At 39.4% G+C, this 18,356-nt stretch overlaps 2 protein-coding genes across 3 annotated transcripts; both read right to left on the reverse strand.

The window, feature by feature from the left end:
- Positions 1 to 779: 779 nt before the first annotated feature.
- On the reverse strand, positions 780 to 5,285 carry gpn2 (GPN-loop GTPase 2). 2 transcript variants are annotated; one of them, XM_038711808.1, is made up of 6 exons: positions 5,200 to 5,285; positions 4,375 to 4,897; positions 4,062 to 4,218; positions 3,705 to 3,865; positions 1,505 to 1,635; positions 780 to 1,310 (listed from the first exon to the last, which is right to left on the reverse strand). In XM_038711808.1, the coding sequence occupies exons 2-6, from the start codon at positions 4,792 to 4,794 to the stop codon at positions 1,238 to 1,240; spliced, it is 942 nt and encodes a 313-aa protein (XP_038567736.1). In that variant the 5' UTR covers positions 4,795 to 4,897; positions 5,200 to 5,285; the 3' UTR covers positions 780 to 1,237. The 2 variants fall into 2 exon arrangements, with proteins under 2 accessions (XP_038567736.1, XP_038567737.1); XM_038711809.1 differs by lacking the exon at positions 5,200 to 5,285 and adding an exon at positions 5,009 to 5,167.
- Positions 5,286 to 5,513: 228 nt separating this feature from the next.
- On the reverse strand, positions 5,514 to 9,380 carry gpatch3 (G patch domain containing 3). Its single transcript, XM_038711810.1, has 7 exons — positions 8,939 to 9,380; positions 7,115 to 7,569; positions 6,781 to 6,955; positions 6,354 to 6,413; positions 6,130 to 6,251; positions 5,902 to 6,029; positions 5,514 to 5,780 (listed from the first exon to the last, which is right to left on the reverse strand). Exons 1-7 carry the CDS (start codon positions 9,351 to 9,353, stop codon positions 5,597 to 5,599), a joined length of 1,539 nt encoding a protein of 512 aa, XP_038567738.1. The 5' UTR covers positions 9,354 to 9,380; the 3' UTR covers positions 5,514 to 5,596.
- Between the last annotated feature and the right edge of the window lie 8,976 nt (positions 9,381 to 18,356).

Genomic DNA, 18,356 nt, shown 5'->3' on the forward strand with positions numbered 1-18,356 from the left:
GTACAAACATCGGAACACAATTTAACATTCTGCCTGACACACCCCCCTAATGCACGGAGAGCGCAGAGCTTTGCAGACGAGCAGCAGGCCAAATATAATTTCACAGCCACATCACACCACACAGGGTTGAATGTGATTTACCCACATCAGTGCGAGCTTGCAAACTGGATCACGCTTTATTTTAGTCTGACTGCAAGGATGCACGAGTAGCGCACACACACGAAGGGTAGAATGTGTGTATGAGGGCGTCTAGACTTTGTGATTTAAAGTACATTTAAAATGCGGATGTCAGGTTTTAAACTGGGTTTCACAGTAAAGGCAGAGTACACCAGCAGCTGCGGACTGTGAAATCTCCTCCATGTTCAGAAAGAAAGCTCGAGTTGCTTTTAGAAAGACAGAGGATCTTCCATCCCTGAGAACAGACACAGGACCAGTTGTGCAGAAACAGATTTAATGTAGCTTCCTCTCCCCGCCTGACTTAATTTTTCTGCTCTTGCTGCTGGGAAAAGCTGTGGCAGACTTTTGTGGATCCGGGGGGAAAGATTTGCAAGCACATGTGCCATCTGCTGGACAGAAGATAGACTCAGTACAAGGACTTGGCCATGTTACTTCTCATGTGTTGAGATGTTTTTGTTTCACCTTGTATTTGTTCAAAATTGCTCCATGGACGTTATGAAAAGTTGTTATTACTTAGTAGCTTACTTGAACAGCAAGGAATATCAACATGACTTATATTTTCAGTTGATTCAAACCCGTAGAGAAGACAAAAAACTTCTATATTAATTGCAGTCCTTTTATTGTTTCAGAGATATGACTTTACAGACTGTTGCCCTTAACATGGAAATGTCCCCTTTTCTCCAAAATAGGGGCCGTAAACATCTAACAAAAAAACCTTAATGAGGGTATTTACATCATCATTATAAGAAAATGTATCGTCTTATGTCTTGTTGTCATCTATAGAGACAGCAGTGGAGAAATATGAATAATTACACCACTCTCATTGGTAACTGAAGAAAAGCTTGGCATTTACTCCCTTCTGTCGTCCTTGTTGTGATTCTTTATGAGGTGTGGTACAACCTTGAAGCTCTACAGCACCCAAATTTAGTTCCCATCTCTCCACTGCTTTTGTAGTGAGGCTCAGAATTCAGGCCAAGTGAGATGGATGTTGCCAAGACTCCCCTGGTATACTGGTGCTAAAAAGACAACCAGTTTTGCCCTGTTATTTGGACTTCTCAATTTACAGATCCATCACTTCCTCCTCCACTGTCTTTCCGTTGGTTTCAACGTACCGCTCTTGTACTCCAAGAGTACTGTAGTACCCTTAAGGAAAACATAACAAAATACCACATTTAAAAATCATACTGTCGGGTGCTTTTAGCATCATTCTTAATTCATGTTAAACACCTGAGTATTCAGTATTTCAGGCACCTCCTATAAATTTGTAAGGTTTGGTTTTAAACCAGATGAGTCACAGTGAGTCACCATAGTGATTAGAAAAGGATACGAGTCGAACTGGAAGTCTGCCCCCACAGCAGCTGACATCATGGCCTGCAGATTCCTTTCCTCCAGGTCTCCAAAGCAGTAGCCATTGGCGTTGTCCACTGCTCGTAAGACATGAATCATGCTGTCTTTGTCCTGGGGACAGAAAAGAGAAACATTTCATCAGGGGGTTTTTCCCTGTAGAAATTCGCTGAAACTACCCGATGACAAAACATTTGTGTAAAAAAAACACCGTTTCTGTTTTCTGAACATTTGACGTGTTTCGTATGTCCTCATTCCCTTTTCCTATTTTTGATTCTGCCAGTCAGATCTGCTGCAGTATACAATCAGACTTCTCCATTGAAAATATTTTGAAACCTTCCTGGAAATGCAGCCTGTTAGCCTTGGGGGTATGTTTTATCACGGTTTAGTATTTTCTATACATGGATACAAAGCAACACAAACCCAAACACAAACTTTCTCCAGTGCTCAGAGTTTAGCATCTTGTCTTTCTCAAGGTCAGAAGTGTTGTAGCCTATTAAATTTGCCGTGTTAAGTAACCTTGGTAACCAAGGTAACTAGTGGCTTCTGAACTTTAAAGGGGGTAGAAAACACAGAAATGCATCACGGCTACATTTTCACCATGATGGAAACAAAAGCAACCAACCTACCATTTGTATAAATTACTAGTCCCATGTGCAGTGATGGCACAGCGCTCTAGACTCCTGTCTCTGGATACACACACACACACACACACACACACACGCACACAATCATATCCGTCTCCATAAAGAAGTAATTCAGTGAACAAATACAGTGTGCAGACAACCCACTCCCTTTTAACAGTCCAATCCATCTGCAGAAAACTGACCCAGTGTTCAATTTCAGATGCTAAAAATGATTTATGATTTACCTGTTGAAAAGATGAAAGTCTTGGAAGGGAGCCATTTTGGAAACGGTGAATTAATGTTTGTTTAACATGTTCCGGCCTGTTCTACTCAGTTTGGATATTCAGTGAGTAATAAACCCCTTCACATCAAAAATATATAATGGGGGAATTCTTATTATGCTGCCCACTCATCAAACTGCAGATACAGAAATTAAGTATGGAATAAATGAACACAACCAAAATGGTGCTGCAGACGACCGCCTCTGGATTATGCATCCATTGCACTATGCTCCATCGCACTGTGTACCTGTATATCTCATCCACCTCCAACATGTGCATAATAATAATAATGGTAATAATAATTTACTCCTGCATCCTTTGCACTCTGCTCATTGCACATGTCTCAATCTGTCTAGATTGTTTTTGTTTATAGTGTGTGTGTATATATATGTGTTCTCTATACTGTAGCCTGTGTCTGATTTTATTATTGTATTATTGTAAGTAAGCACATCGTGAGCAATGTACAATCCTGAGTCAAATTCCTCATATGTGTGCACATACCTGGCAATAAATATGATTCAGATTCTGAATAAATAAATCCATATACCAGTATATATATATATAAAACATTAAATGAGTTTTAATACGTTATAATGTATCAGTCTGAAAAAAGCATTTACAATCTGTCAGCCAGTTATTCTGTGCTACACAGACAATGAGCCTTCAAGGCCTCCTTTCTCTAATATGACAGAGCGATGTTTGATAAAGCTGGTCAGGCTATATTAGGTCTGATCAAGCAGACTTGACATTTGGTAGTCACTCAGCCTATAACAAAAAAAAGAAGACAAGCTTTGTGTCTAGCATAGTGTGCTTACAGTAGCTCTGTGTTAACATTTGTGCAGCAACAAAGCAACACCACCCAATGCCTGGTCAGATGGAAAGACAGTCAGACAGAGAGAAATGTGGTTTCACAAAATGGCCGCAGAGCATGCATACAAACTGAGCTGTTGTTGTAATATGTTACATCATATACCTGAAATAACTACAAGATGGTACACCATAACCTATATAAATCACATTTCATTCCTTCTATTCATTTTCAATTCAGAGGGTAGATGATGGTTATGTACAATTGGCCTCTATATTAGCTTAAACCACCATAGCCCCTTTTGAATCTGAATATCCCCAGTGTTTTTACTTTTATTTTACTGAAGCATATTTCAGTGGAAATATAACACTATTATGTCATTGCCTAGATTGTTCCACCAGCAGTATAAAATATATGGGCACAGAGTCATTCTTTGCAATGTGTACAAGTATAGCAAAACAGGGATACCTGTACATTGAGAGGAACGAAGGAGACAAGGCTGTAATCTTGTATGACCTCTGCCAACTTTTCATTTAGACGGTGGAATTTTCTAAAGAAGGGGTCTGCAGCTAGGTGATCGAGAAGATATGTCAGGTCCATGACCTCTGTGTAGAAGTCAAGGTTGAAGGCTGTACAGGAATACAAACAGGAAAACATGTTACCATGATAATGAAATTAAATGTAAAACAAAATACTTAGTCCATAAAGCAATAAATAAAGTTAGAAAATGACTGGTGTGTGCCTGAGAAATATAATAATCCTCTGTCCTTATTTGTGTGATAACATTTGTTATGTTTGAGGTAAAGCCAAGAGGCCTCAGCTTACCCAGTTTGCCATACTGCTCAATCAGGTCCATCTTGGAGAGGACGTTAACATGGGGAAGCTCCACGTGCAGCATGGTGGACAGGGAGGTACATAGCACAGAGATGAACTTGGCTGGGTCAGCGCAGTAGTGAGAGTCCACAAGGTGCACTGCTGTCAGCTTAAAGAAGTGAGAAAGTGTGGGAGAACAACAGTCATGAGCCCTAAATGCAAAGTGAAATGACTTTATTATGTTAATGCTGTACATACATGATGACTGTGTGAATAAAGTTCAAGGATCAGATCCTTCCCATCCCTGAGTGTTAAAGAAGCTCACCCTGAAGTTCCACTTGGCCAGCTGTGAGAATATATTCTTTACTGAACTCTGGTGGGTGTAGAGCTCCACTTGTCCAGGACAGTCAAACAAGAAGTAACAGTCACTGTGTTGTTTAAGCTTGTTCTCTAACCAGTCCAGATTTGCTTCAACATACTCCATACAGTAGAGCAGGCCGCCGTTGGGCCCCAGCTTCAAGCCCTCCATGACATCGTCCAAAGTCACCAGCTGTGAGATATCTACCGCACAGGAATATGGTAGTCCTTCGTTGGCAGGGTCCATGTTCACCACAACCACCTTGCGTCCCAGGTGAGTAAGGAACTCCTGCATGCCTCGGCAGTAAGTGGTTTTCCCAGAGCCCGGGGGGCCAATGACCACCTGGCCGAAACGTAGCGAGGGCGTCACTCCAGTCTGACCGGACATGGTTTCAGTACCACTGGAGACTCACAGACACTAAATGGGACCAGGATGTCAGAGGGGCCACATGTGTTGTCCTATGAAGGGTATCAGCATCCAGATGTGTTACCTGGCAGTGTCACATCAGACAGTGTCAGAAATTAAAATGGCATGAAAGAGGCTGAAGTCAAGTTCAGGCTTTCCAACATTTAACGCTACTACCAATAAAGCAAAAACTCACCTCTATATTTAGTCAGGAGTAAATAAATATTGGATCGATTATACACTTATTAAGCGAATGAATAAACAAACCTAACAGTTACGTTAACTGATTAAAAGCTTATGTCACTAAAGAGAAATATATCTAAGGTTACATACAATTTCTGTTTTATTGTGGACTTGTAAATGTATTAAGTACTAATGGATAATTACCGTCTGCCGCCGTTTTGTTAACATGCGTGGGTACAACGGCTGCTAGCTAACTGGCTAACTTACTCTATTGTACATCCAGGTTACGTAACCGCGGTGTCAAAATAAAAGCATGATTCCTTATTTAAGATGGAGTATTATTGGGTACTACACCTCAGAGGTCAACACCTCTGTGATAGTACTATTGAAGCCCCGCTCTTACGTTACATTTTTAGCACATCAAATAAAATGTGAATCATTAACACAGGACGTTTCTGTGTTTCAATTTGAGACATTTACATTAAGCATATAAAAAGACAAAATCAGCACAAGTGGAATGAAAGGTTTGAAGCATGTTTTATTAGCACTGTCAGACAAAAAGGGCAAGTACAAAATCTATAAAATCATATTTTAATTTAAATCATCTTCGTAGTCCAATGCTGCCACCTGGCTGCCAGCCTCTGTACTTCATACTAGTGTTTGGTTGTCGTCTCAGCAAAGTGTCGCCTCCATCTATGTTTTTGGGTTTATCATACACTGTAGTAATATGAAAATCTGTTCTGGCCTTTTTTACAGGATGCAGGATCAATTTCTCTCCGTGATACCTGCAGAAAAGAAATACAATAGTATCAGGAGAGCCCTAAAAAAAAACACTGTCCACTCATTAGCATACCAAGACGTGCAAGCAGTTATATTTTCTTGATTTGGTTTTGTGTTCATACGCACCCAAAGCCTCTTTTGCAATTGGGATGTTGGCCCTCACTCCCAAGGGCTTCATGAATCCCAATCTGACTGTGTCCTAAGCCTTCACCATCCTTCCAGCCCTGCTTTTCCATCAAACGTCGGCCAAAGCCCTAAAAAGAAAAGAAAAAAATATTACAACATTGTTCATATAAGCATATCATGCATGTATGGGAGAAAAAATGTGAGTCAAATTATAGGCTACCTCCTTACCTTAGTGAACCTCTCAAAGCTGCCAATAGACTTATTGTGTCCAGTTCCATCTTCAAGACCATCCCTCAGCCTATTTTCATACCGCATTTGGACATAGTCACGGGCATCCATGTCACCTCCATCTGTGAGAGGAAGAGCTGGGTTAAAGAAAATCAAACTCTGCAGAGATAATTCACAGTTTGGTTTCCTTCGTCGATTAAGATGATCACAGACATAAAACATACCTTTATCATAGTAAACACTCATGTCAACATCCCAGTCGTCTGCCGTTTGTTCATCGAAATCTAAAAAATGGACAGGAGACAAAAATGTAATCAATATTTTATCAATAAACACGTTGTAGTCACATAATATAGTCTATAATTGTGCTTTCAGTTGATTTAGATCCTAACATTTTTTGACAAAAAGCTTACCTTGTATTGTAATGTACATTATTGTAATTGTAGAGTAGAATTTAGTTGTCTAATAATACAAAACTTTGTCAAACATCAACCAGAATGATTTATCAGATGCTAAACACCAGCTAAAAACGACTGCTTCAGTTTGACTTGCCATAACTTACTAACATCTGATTTTTCATGTACAAACACATATCATGATATACCAGCTTATTCGGTGGAAAACAGTATGATTAATGTTTTTGTTGCACACCTCCTTCTTCCTCCTGCCAGTACTGGGCGTCAGTGTAGAACACCAGGCCTGAGCCGCCCTTCTCCCACTTCAGCTCAATCTCTTCTTCATACAGCCTCTCTTTGCTTCGCTCTTGGCTCGTTACATCATCATGCAAAGCCTCATGGCGCTCCCACTCCTCACAGCAGTCATCATCCTACAACATACAACATGAATAATTGACAAACAACACAGTGAAGGGATGATGATGATGATGATGATGATGACAAACCCTACAACACAGCCCACAGATGCTAAGAATAAAAACACATTTATATTTGACATACTAATTTAATGTGAATGGATTTAAACCCACATCATCTGCATTTGACTGTGCATCCTCCTCCTGTTCTTTCTGTGGCTCATCTGTCTCTGTCGTTTCTGTGTCATCAGCTAGCTGCTTCTGTCCTGAGGGTGGAGCAGCCAAAGTGCCTGGTCCTGATATTTCATGTCCAGCAGCTGTTAATACAGTTTCCTCCGTGGCTGGAAGTGTCCAAGTATCCTGATACTGGAAAGGTACGTTGCCGTAACGGCGGTTGGAGCTGGTCTTGGGGAAAGTGAGGCCCAACTTCCGGATGAGGCGTGGAGGCAGTCGGCAGGACTGGATGAGCTGTAGGAAGACTTTCACCGGTGTGCCCACGTTCCCATTCTGCATCAGAGCTGGTGGATTCAGCTCAGATAAGCTTTTGAGATCAGCCTCTGTGAAACACTCCATTAAAGACACCCGGTGCCGCTGCTCATATTTTGTTTTATAGGGGAATGACCCGTCCTCTGAAAGAATAAAAAAAACAATTAGATGTACAAACAGTGATAACACTTCACGTCACAATTAAACAAGACAACACATTTCCAGTAATAGACTAACACATACATGAAGAAGCCATGACATAGATACATATTTTAGAAGTTGTACCTTTAAAATGTGATCAGTTTGTGAAAATTATAATAATAATCTTTATTTATAGAGCAGTTACAAAATCCATGGTGGTTTATAAATGCTGCCTGATTGAAAATAACAAAACTGCAATTTAATTCCCTTTTCAAGGAAAAACATGAAGCATTTGGTGATTATAACCTCACAACTAGCAAGACACATTTGCACTTCTTTAGTACATATAATTACAAACTATATGGAACAGGGAAATTACTAAGTGGGAAGTTGTAAGATAACAATTTGGGCACTGATAACTTGCAACAGGTCATGTTTCTTTATTGTTGAAGAATCAGCCATTAAAATTAATGGTGAAAACCAAAGCAACAAGGGCAAAGATATCCTGACCGTTAGTGCTAAAACATTTGATCCTTCACTTCCCATAATGCAAGCAAATCCATTACCCCAGCTTGAAATGCAGGCTTTGTATTATATATCTAAATTAAATCCATGTATGTAGAGCTGTCAATTGAACTAGACTAGATTTGAATGTATTGTGGTGTTTCGTCTAAAGCTGATGATACACAGGGCAACTTTTTGAGCAATGTTGCTGGGCAATCTTGCTAGTGGCAAGTCCGACTATGTTTTGAACTTATAGCGGCGGTGCGGGGTGGGTGGCAGAGTGGTGGGGGAAGGGGATTACGGTAGTAATCTTTACTCATTACCATTGACGGCAACGTTGCCCTGCACGATTGCTCTAAAAGTTAGAAGAAGATGAAGATATACTTTATTTAATCCCCAGAGGGGAAACTCAATGTTTTCACTCTGTTATTATGTTTGTATACACACAGGTCTGAAAGACACACACATGCACAAACAGGACCCATAGCAACACACGGGGAGATGTCAGAGTGAGGGGGCTGCCCCGAGCACTTGGGGGTCAGGAGCTTGCTCAAGGCCTCCTTCGGCAGTGCCCAGGAGGTGAACTGGCACCTCTCCTGGCACCACTCTGTCTATCATCAGCTTTAGTGTTTGCAGTCAGTATTGTTGAGTCTTGTAGGGATGTCAGATGTGTCATGTGTGTTTGTTATTTCATTGTACTGTAAATACATTGTGTTGACCCCCTAAACACACAGGCTGAGTAGGTCAGTACTCTCAATCACTTATAAACTGACGTCTGTGCCCCTTTAATATGGCACCACAGAAACACGACAAACCCAGAAAAAAGGAAAGGCAGGCACAGAAGCAAATATACAATGTCTCACTGACCTTTGCCACTAGAAACCTTTACTCTTCTGATAACACAACGTCTAGAAAGCCAGTTCCCCTTCGAGTTAATCCAGTGATTCCCCGCATACATCCTGGCGAATCTGTCAGCGTCTTTAGCATAAACTGAAACGATACAACAGCACGTCTTCGCCGTGAGCTTCTTCACAGAGCTGTTGTTTGTTACTTGGTCGGTCTCCGACGACTTGGAGGTGCCCTCTTCGCCGTCTCCACACTCTGTGTTTTCGGGGCCCCCGGCCTCCCTGAGAACCTCCGGTCGGTGTCGGTAATGAAAACACTGAAAACCGCCGCTTTCTATGAACTGACTGAAATAATTTCTCAGATCCGCTGAGCGAAAGGCTACAGGAATGTTGCTTATAGCAAAATACACAGTAGCAACAGCTTCTGAGTCCGCCATGATTGTTTTCTTTTTTTAACTGGACAGCAAACGTCATCGCTACGACATTCACAAATGATGTGACATCCGCTTCCTGAAACGTCAGAATAAAAACAATTATATTGCACAATATTTAATATTAAATTATATGTAGTTAGGCTACACATAACCCATAATCCCACTGAGCAATTTTCCGTTAAGTACACGTCTAAAATGCGCCGTTGTTTCAACGTCATTTCAATGGTTATTTAATTATTTATTTATTTATCTTAATTGCAAAATTGAACCGTAACAAATAACAGACATATGCCAAGAGTTAAGAGGTACATACAAAGACGAAGAAAGAGGTTTGTTTGCCAATTAAGCCCCATTGAATTGAACTGACAATATATCAACAAAATTGTAATGCTTATTACTTTGGTGTCTCGTTAGATGTTGTAAACAAGTCACAGAAGAACAGTAATATTATGTTTTTCCAGTATTTACTGTACCACTGCGCAGAAATGAATAGTTTTCTTAAAAAAGTCATTACCAATGGTTACAGGCAGCCATGTTGCAAGAAAGAGAACTACATTTTCAATACAAGGCCTCCTTCATGCCGAGGACACATACTTACACTTACACTTGTTAAAGGAAAATATCATATAGGATATAATGCAACACTTAATCCCCAACAAACACTGACATGTTAAATGGACTTCAATATGTACAGTTGATTTGAAAATTTAGTTGTCACCGTGTTATCACCATGTTATTAACATGTCATCATGTTATCATGCATGATCATGGATTGTTCTGAGAAAGGACTGTACCAATCATCATCATTGTTGGTAATTAAAATAGGGCTTTTGTTCCAGAAATCTGAACTCTCCCTTTTAACATCTTTCTAGTTTAAACCTATCCATGTAAAATGTGACTTCACTCACAATGCCCTTTTTCTCTGTAATATTTCAACAAAGATAAACAGTCACCAAAGCTTTGAACAAAAATTTTGATTTACTCCTCCTCCTCCTCTCTGGTGTCATCGACCTCTTCCTTCACCACTCTGGGTCCATTGTTCCAAAACAGAATGAACTGACTAGGGCCCTTTTATCCATTGAAGGTGCTGATAGGTGTGTGATCAATTATGAGTCTTTGTGTTTCCACCTGGGTAGCTGTGTGCTAATTGAGCTTAACCTATACTGATTTGAGTAAACAATATTGAATGTTTGTTATTGAATGTGCTTTTTATATGACCACATGGTGTAGGCAATGAGAAATTAAGGTATTTGTATGTAGAGCTTTGCAGTGACAGTTCAACTAATCTGAATCATGTGTGAGGCCAAGGACAAGGTGTTTTGTGTGAATGCACGACTTCAAGGACACACAGATGCTCCACTGTCTAAGCTTTCCCAGTTCAGTTTGTTTTGGTAGCCTCCATTCAAATAAAGTGATAATGGCTTCTGCAATGAGAACATAACAAAGAAATAAATTACCTCTAAGATTGGGAAAATCAATCGTAAAAGGTTATTTAGTTTGGACAAGACAATATTTCACTGCACATGTTGTCAATTATGCGCATACAGCATGAAAATATCATTGTACCAAAGTCTATATATTGTATCTAATATGTTTACTAGTTTAAATTGAAGAAAGGAAACTAGCTCATAAATAGGCTACATTTAGGTTTTCAATTTAGGCAAGAATCCTTACAAATGTAACAATGCCATCAGTGTACACCTTCAAAGGCAGAAGTATGAGCAAGATAATAAACAGAACACTGTTTACTGGAACAGTCTTTATTTCTTACTTGCTTTCTTTATTGTTTGTTATTTATGTGTGCATTTTTCTTATACTTTTCACAGCAATGGGACAAAGACAAGGACAGAGGTCCATATGAAATACAGTATACGCAGAAGACACGTCATCTCCAGGCTCAAAGACAGCATCCTTTGGTCATAACATTATGTCATCTCTAGTTGCAATGCATGGGTCCTGAATAATCAATAATGGAAATCATTTCTGGAGGTTTTACTTTATCTACATGAGCTGTTGTTTCTATATATTCACCATGTAATTGTTGCATTCCGGTGAAAACTGAAATTCCCCTGATAATCAAGATATCTAAGAAATTATATTTTGCAGAAGTGAAAATAGAGGGACAGTGAAGTAGTTTCAGTGTTAAACAAAGAGCACCTTAGCCCATACAATGTCTAACTGGGCTTTTCCAGCCCAAGCTCTCTGACAAAAAAAACAAACAAACAAAACACCCTTTGTACAAAATGGGGAAAAATGGGAAATACCTTTCGTAGAAGCCTTTTTAGAGAGTTCCCTCTTCTCGGACAGCTAGGGGGCATTACAAAAAATTCTCTTTAATTACTAACAACCCACTTAACAAACATCGACAAGTGACAGTGGTCAATTCTGCAACCTTGATTACATTCAAAGTTAAAATATAAAAGGATAAATGAAACAGTGAGACTCAAATGACTGTTAAATGACACAGCAGTATGCCTCAGTTTTTAACTTTAGATAATGTGTTTTTGTTTTGGGCAAAAAGGCAATAAGACTAGTATTAGACTGTTTAGCCTCAGATAAAATACATAGGAATAATGTTAGGTATTTTAAGAAAAATCTTAAAATCTTTGACAATACAATTTTTTTTTACCGTCTTTCAGATACGAGCAAGAAATGGGTTCAGAGTTCATTGACCCAGAGGCTAACTCATGCCTTGTCCTTCACCTCAGCTTTTATCATTGTGTTTTGATAGTAATAGGCAGTAAAACTACACCTGCGTGTCTCGACCCTGACATCACTTTACATATCATAGGCTATTACACATGTGTGCATTAGTCATAGCCACCGTGGCTTGTGAAAGCCCACGCTTATCCTCAGGAGTGTCACATATGTACTTATGAAAAGTGGAAAATTAGTGCTGAAACCAACTTGACTTTACAGGTTGGTCAGAAATTCAACCATGCTTTTAGATTTATACTCTTACAAGATCAATGCTTGTAAAATACTGAAATAATAAAACTGTCTGACACATCATACATGCAAGATCTCTGCTATGTACCATACATATCTGTACTGGAAAATTCAAACAAGTATAATTAAACCAGCCTGCAAGAGAAAACCTCTTTCCGCAGCCATAGCAAAAATAATGTGACACCCAGCCACAAAAAGACACCATCATGGGTTTTTCTAGTTGCTGCAGAGGCATGCAACCTCTGACATATATAGTAACTGTAAGTCGCTTTGGATAAAAGCCCCAGCTAAATGGATAAATGTAAAGTAAACAAAAAATAAAGAACAAAAATCAGGAAATGCCTAATCTAAGGATAACTAAATAAGACTTCTGACCAAGAATCTGATGCCAGCTTTCAGTACTTGATTGCTTTTGATACTCTTTGCTACAGACACATTTTGGTCAGTACCCAAAATGTATCATGTTTAACATTATGTTAATTTACAACTTAACTTAAGGTACTACTTTGTCAACGTCAGAGCATGGTCTAGAAGTATAGTATGTCATTGCACATTGAAGAGAGGAATTTTATTGCAAACTGTAATAGTAGTTTTATTTTATTTTTTTATGTGATTAAAGTTTTATTTTAAAGAATGTCAAAATCCTGGAAGAGGAGGCAAGATGGACCATTTAGTATTCACTCTGATTTCTCCACTATTGTAAAGTAAAGCAATTTATGGATTTTGTTGTAGGTCTGAAAAATGGATTGAGAAGATTATTCCAGTTATATATAATTTTTTTTCTCTTTTTAAAATGTGGTCCTGGAGACACCTACTGTAGTGGGAACTACAGAAGTAGTTTTGAATAGTTTACCAGGTGTTTACACTACTGTCTGTCTGTGGACAAATTTTGATCAAGATGCCAAACTTTACAGGTATGTAGTTGAAATTTAAATTAATTTGAACTTCAAAGATTGGGGTGGTCTGAGCAAGGGCGCCGGGAGTAGGGGGATAGGAAGTATGGAAGTGGTCATTGTTCCCCCCCATTTTACACCCCTGTCCCAAATTAATTTTAAGTCACAGAATTAGGTTTGCCAAGATGGTAAGATTGAGGCAGACAAAAAAAACTGTTGTTGACATTCACTATTCACATTCCAGCCAAACAACTGATTATTTTTCTCTCGCCAATAATGACACATTTTACAATCATGAACATGTTAACATAGGTTAAAAGTTCAGCCTGCGAGGATGGTTAGGTGTACTAAATACATCTGGCACAGTTCATGTGTGTCACCAAATTTGCTTCTCTCACATTGTTCCATTGCAACCGATTTAGCGTTGCGGCTGGTGTCAGAATCAGAATTAGAAAAACTTTATTGATCCCTGAAAGGAAATTCTTTTGTCACAGTTGCACACTTATCAAGGCATAAGGAATAGAAATAATAATTAATAGAAAGTAGGTAGATAAAGAAAGATAAATATAAGAGTATGAATATAAAATATAAAGAAATATATAAAGGAGTGAGGGTACAATGTACAATGTACAATGTTTACATCATTAAAGAATTGTTATGGTGAACAGTACTAGTGAATAAATACCAGCAGAATAGCAGCAGAGAATATGCTTTATTAATTATTAAACAGATAATATTGCACAAAAAAACAGATAATAAGGTCCAGTATAAAAACTAACTAAGGGCCCGTGTTAGACACTTAGAGGTTGGAGTTATAGAGTTTGATGGCCACAGGCAGGAATGACTTCCTGTGGCGCTCTGTGGTGCATTTTGGGGGGATGAGTCTTTTCCTCAAAGTGCTCCTGTGTTTGAGCAGCATGTCATGAAATGGGTGGGAGACACTGTCCAAGATGACATGTAGCTTGGACAGCATCCTCCTCTCTGACACCACTGACAGAGAGTCCAGCACCACCCCCACAACATCACCGGCCTTGCGAATCAGTTTGTTGAGTCTGTTAGCGTCTGCTGCCCTCATCCTGCTGCCCCATCATGCAACAGCAAACAGGATAGCGCTGGCCACAACAAACTCATAAAACATCCTCAGCATCGTCGTGCAGATATTGAAGGGCCTCAGCCTCCTCAGAAAATAGAGATGGCTTTGGCCGTTCCTGTAAAGGGCTTGAGTGTTATTGGCCCAGTCCATTTTATTGTCCATGTGCACTCCCAGGTATTTGTAATCCTCCACAATGTACACAGGGACCCCCTGGATGGAAACAGGGGTCCCTGGTGCCTTGGCTCTCCTTAGAACCACCAACAGCTCCTTAGTCTTTGTCACATTGAGCGGCAGATTGTTCTGCTCGCACTATGTGACAAAGTCCCCCACCACAGCCCTGTACTCAGCCTCGTCACCCTTGCTGATATATCCAACCACAGCAGAGCCATCAGAAAACGCTGACCACGTTGCTGACCACGTTGCTGACCACGCTGTCTGACACACAGTGGTCTGCCAGTCAGGCAGTCAACAATCCAGGACACGAGGGGGGCATCCACCTGCATCACTGCCAGCTTCCCACCCAGCAGGGCCGGCGGAATGGTGCTGAAAGCACTGGAGAAGTCAAAAAACATGACCCTCAAAGTGCTCGCCGACTTGTCCAGGTGGGCGTAGATGCGGTTGAGCAGGAAGATGATGGCGTCCTCAACTCCCAGTTGGCACTGGTAGGCGAACTGGGAGTATGAGGGGTGTGATTACCAAAGACACCAAAAAATAATTATATTCTTTAAAAAATGTATGTGGTGCTTTCTGGATCTGGCTTTATGAATTTGTGGAGTCTTGTCGGTTAATATTATTTTTATGGTGAGCCTGAAATTGTGAATTGAATTCTAAAATTTTAATTCCATGATAATAAATTTTTTCCCCCCCTGAGGTTTGAAATGGCCACACAGCGTAAGAATAACTGTCAACTTCGGGTTAAAGACCTTGTGAAAATAAAGCCAGGTAAATGAACCTCTGCTGTATTAGCAGTAGGTCAAGGTCAAGTGTCATGTATCAAGAATGGTGTCGCACTGAGAGTTCAACGACATGGGAAAACCAACAGGCTTGGGAAAACTCAAACCAGTGGAATTGTCCAAGAAAAGCAAAAAAGTGGAAGACATATGATGACACATTTCTCTTCAAAATGATGCAGTGATTGTCTGATTAAATTGTTATTACAGTCTTAACTTGATAATGCTACTATATTCAAGTGTCTTAATACATTTTTAGAGTTTGTTTGTACTAAATAATAGTAAAATAAAAGGCTTGGACGCTCTTCAGGTGTCAGCCATTACATCATGCTTTATCAGACCTGGACTGTTTCGCTTGCTTGATCTAAGAATACATCAGTTATTCCACTTTTATGATGAATCACATTTTTGTTTTACAGTCTTGGTGGAGATAAGCGTCTGTCCTCCGTGTCCGTCTCTACCTGCTCCTAACCTCTATTAGCACAAGCGTTATCACAAGCATTTACAACTGCCAGCATACTTACTGAAGCCCGAGGGCTGCTGAGGTCACTACAGGCCATTTCACTTAAAAGGATCATATTCTTGAAGATAATGTTTCCTCATGTATTTGAAGATGAGGTCCATTATGGTTTAGCTCCTGTGAGTATAGACATGCCATGTCTTACATGAATAATAATTGTGCATGTGTCATAATGAGATCACTCTTGAAATAAAAACGAGGCTATCAGACGTATTCTGGAGTATTCTTTGAAGGAATTAGTAAATAGACTGATGAAGTAAGATAAACATTCGGTGACTGGCGCTGCCAGTAGTGTCTGGCTTGTAATCTCTTTATTGCAATCATTCATTTTATGGACTGACCTTGACTCCACTGTTCTGTGGCTCACATCTATCTCTGGAAGCTCCATCCTATGATGGTTTCAGGCATCTTGGCTTGTGTAACAGGTGTCCCACCAAAGTTATAGAGCATAATATGTTATATATTATGTCACCTGTCACTAAACAATTTGGTAAACAACTTTAGTTAGTTGATGGTGCTAAATGTCCAAACCAAAGGGGCTTGTCATTGAAAATGTACTGTTTGTTTATTTGGGACAGTAATAAAGTCATTTGCTTATCAGTCTCAAACCTCTGTGCCAGGTACCAGGAAGATAACAAATTAGGATAAACTCATTTAAATTACAAGTAGAACAATACACTGGAATTCCTTACATTTTCATGACCAACTTTGATTGTTTCAGAATAAAAACATCTTACAGGCATCTATCTATCTATCTATCTATCTATCTATCCTTTGAGCCACAGACTGTTCTACAATCAGCTTATGACCAAAGTAAAGAAGTACATATTGATTTTTTTTAAATCATCCAACAAATAAACACACAGCCCTCCATGTGCTCGCCAGAGGTAGCCTGACTGCCATTAGGTACCGAGATGAGATCCTCAGACCCCTTGTGAGACCATATGCTGGTGCGGTTGGCCCTGGGTTCCTCCTAATGCAAGACAATGCTAGACCTCATATGGCTGGAGTGTGTCAGCAGCTCCTGCAAGAGGAAGGCGTTGATGCTATGGACTGGCCCGCCCGTTCCCCAGACCTGAATCCAATTGAGCACATCTGGGACATCATGTCTCGCTCCATCCACCAACGCCACGTTGCACCAAAGACTGTCCAGGAGTTGTCGGATGCTTTAGTCCAGGTCTGGGAGGAGATCCCTCAGGAGACCATCCGCCACCTCATCAGGAGCATGCCCAGGCGTTGTAGGGAGGTCATACAGGCACGGAGAGGCCACACACACTACTGAGCCTTGTTTTAAGGACATTACATCAAAGTTGGATCGGCCTGTAGTGTAGTTTTCCACTTTCATTTTGAGTGTGACCAAATCCAGACCTCTATGGGTTAATAAATTTGATCATTTTTGTGTGATTTTGTTGTCAGCACATTCAACTATGTAAAGAAAGGAGTATTTAATGAGATTATTTCATTCATTCAGATCTAGGATGTGTTATTTTAGTGTTCCCTTTATTTTGAGCAGTGTATATATATATATTCTATCTATTGTGATTTGATGTTGTCTATTCTTATTTTGTTTATGCACCATAGTCTGTACAAAACCACATTTCGTTCATCTATATACTTGAATGTGGACAATGACAATAAAGTTTGACTTTATTTAACTTTGATTTTGACAACGTGTCCAGCCATTTTGCATGTAGTGACTTTTGCAATGAACTTGTGCCTTGATGTTTTGGGGGGTAAGACTATTCAACAGAAACTGGTATAATACATTGTGCTCAGTATGACATCACCAATTGATAATGTAGGAAACAGCAGACAATTGTACATAATTATTTGCTTCAATGTGTCAAAGCATTTGCAATATGTTCAGAACAATGAGAAATTGCTTTTATGATGTGCACAAGTGACGAGATGATGTGGAGGCTGAACAAGTAGTTTTGAGAATTTAAATTCAGATCTGAGAAATGCACTAAAGCGACTGGGAAAAACTGTAAAACAGGCCAGTTATACAGCAATAAGATAGAAAGACAAGATAGTACAGAATCTATCATTTTCATAATATCTATCCTATATGCTATCAAGTTGTGATCAATGAAGACATCCTCTACAATTATTGATGCAAGAAACAAATTATTACAGTATTTTACAGTATTGCAGCATATAGGTTTTGTATAATCAAATGTTACAAATACTCTAACAATAATTATAGATGTAATAGTGTAGTATATTTTACAGGATTGTATTGTACATACTGTAATCATTGGTCCTTTGTGGGTCTGTGTGAACATAGTTATAGTAAAATATATATTAACAATAGAGAAGAAAATCTTATTCAAAGTAATGCATGTACTTTGTTTGAACATAATGCATTACAATGGGAAACATGTCTTTGCAGATGTTGATCATTCAATGTCAGATGTACTAGTTGTGAAAAAAAGGTATTTTTTAATTTTTAATGATCTGATGTGTTTGTAATAAGAGTGGTGAAATATTACCACATACTTGAATATGAATAGTGATCAGTACCATAGCGACAGAAAAAAACTCTAACTGAACTGACAACCTTCACAGTGGTATCAATCCATTTATTTATCAATTAGCCAC

This window comes from Micropterus salmoides, unplaced genomic scaffold (assembly GCF_014851395.1).
Source record: "Micropterus salmoides isolate LMB-PRFRI ecotype aquatic unplaced genomic scaffold, ASM1485139v1 Ms_hic_scaffold_11, whole genome shotgun sequence".
Taxonomy (NCBI): Eukaryota; Metazoa; Chordata; class Actinopteri; order Centrarchiformes; family Centrarchidae; genus Micropterus; species Micropterus salmoides.

Excerpts from the sequence above, each read along its gene's own strand:
- gpn2 (XM_038711808.1), bottom strand. The coding sequence starts at position 4,794 with ATGTCCGGTCAGACTGGAGTGACGCCCTCGCTACGTTTCGGCCAGGTG. Across the intron at positions 4,219-4,374 it reads TGGCCAAGTGGAACTTCAGG|CTGACAGCAGTGCACCTTGT; the intron begins GTGAGCTTCTTT and ends CACTTCTTTAAG. Across the intron at positions 1,311-1,504 it reads GCAGACTTCCAGTTCGACTC|TACTCTTGGAGTACAAGAGC; the intron begins GTATCCTTTTCT and ends AGGGTACTACAG.
- gpatch3 (XM_038711810.1), bottom strand. The coding sequence starts at position 9,353 with ATGGCGGACTCAGAAGCTGTTGCTACTGTGTATTTTGCTATAAGCAAC. Across the intron at positions 6,252-6,353 it reads GAGTGTTTACTATGATAAAG|ATGGAGGTGACATGGATGCC; the intron begins GTATGTTTTATG and ends TTCCTCTCACAG. Across the intron at positions 6,030-6,129 it reads GCTTTGAGAGGTTCACTAAG|GGCTTTGGCCGACGTTTGAT; the intron begins GTAAGGAGGTAG and ends TTTTCTTTTTAG.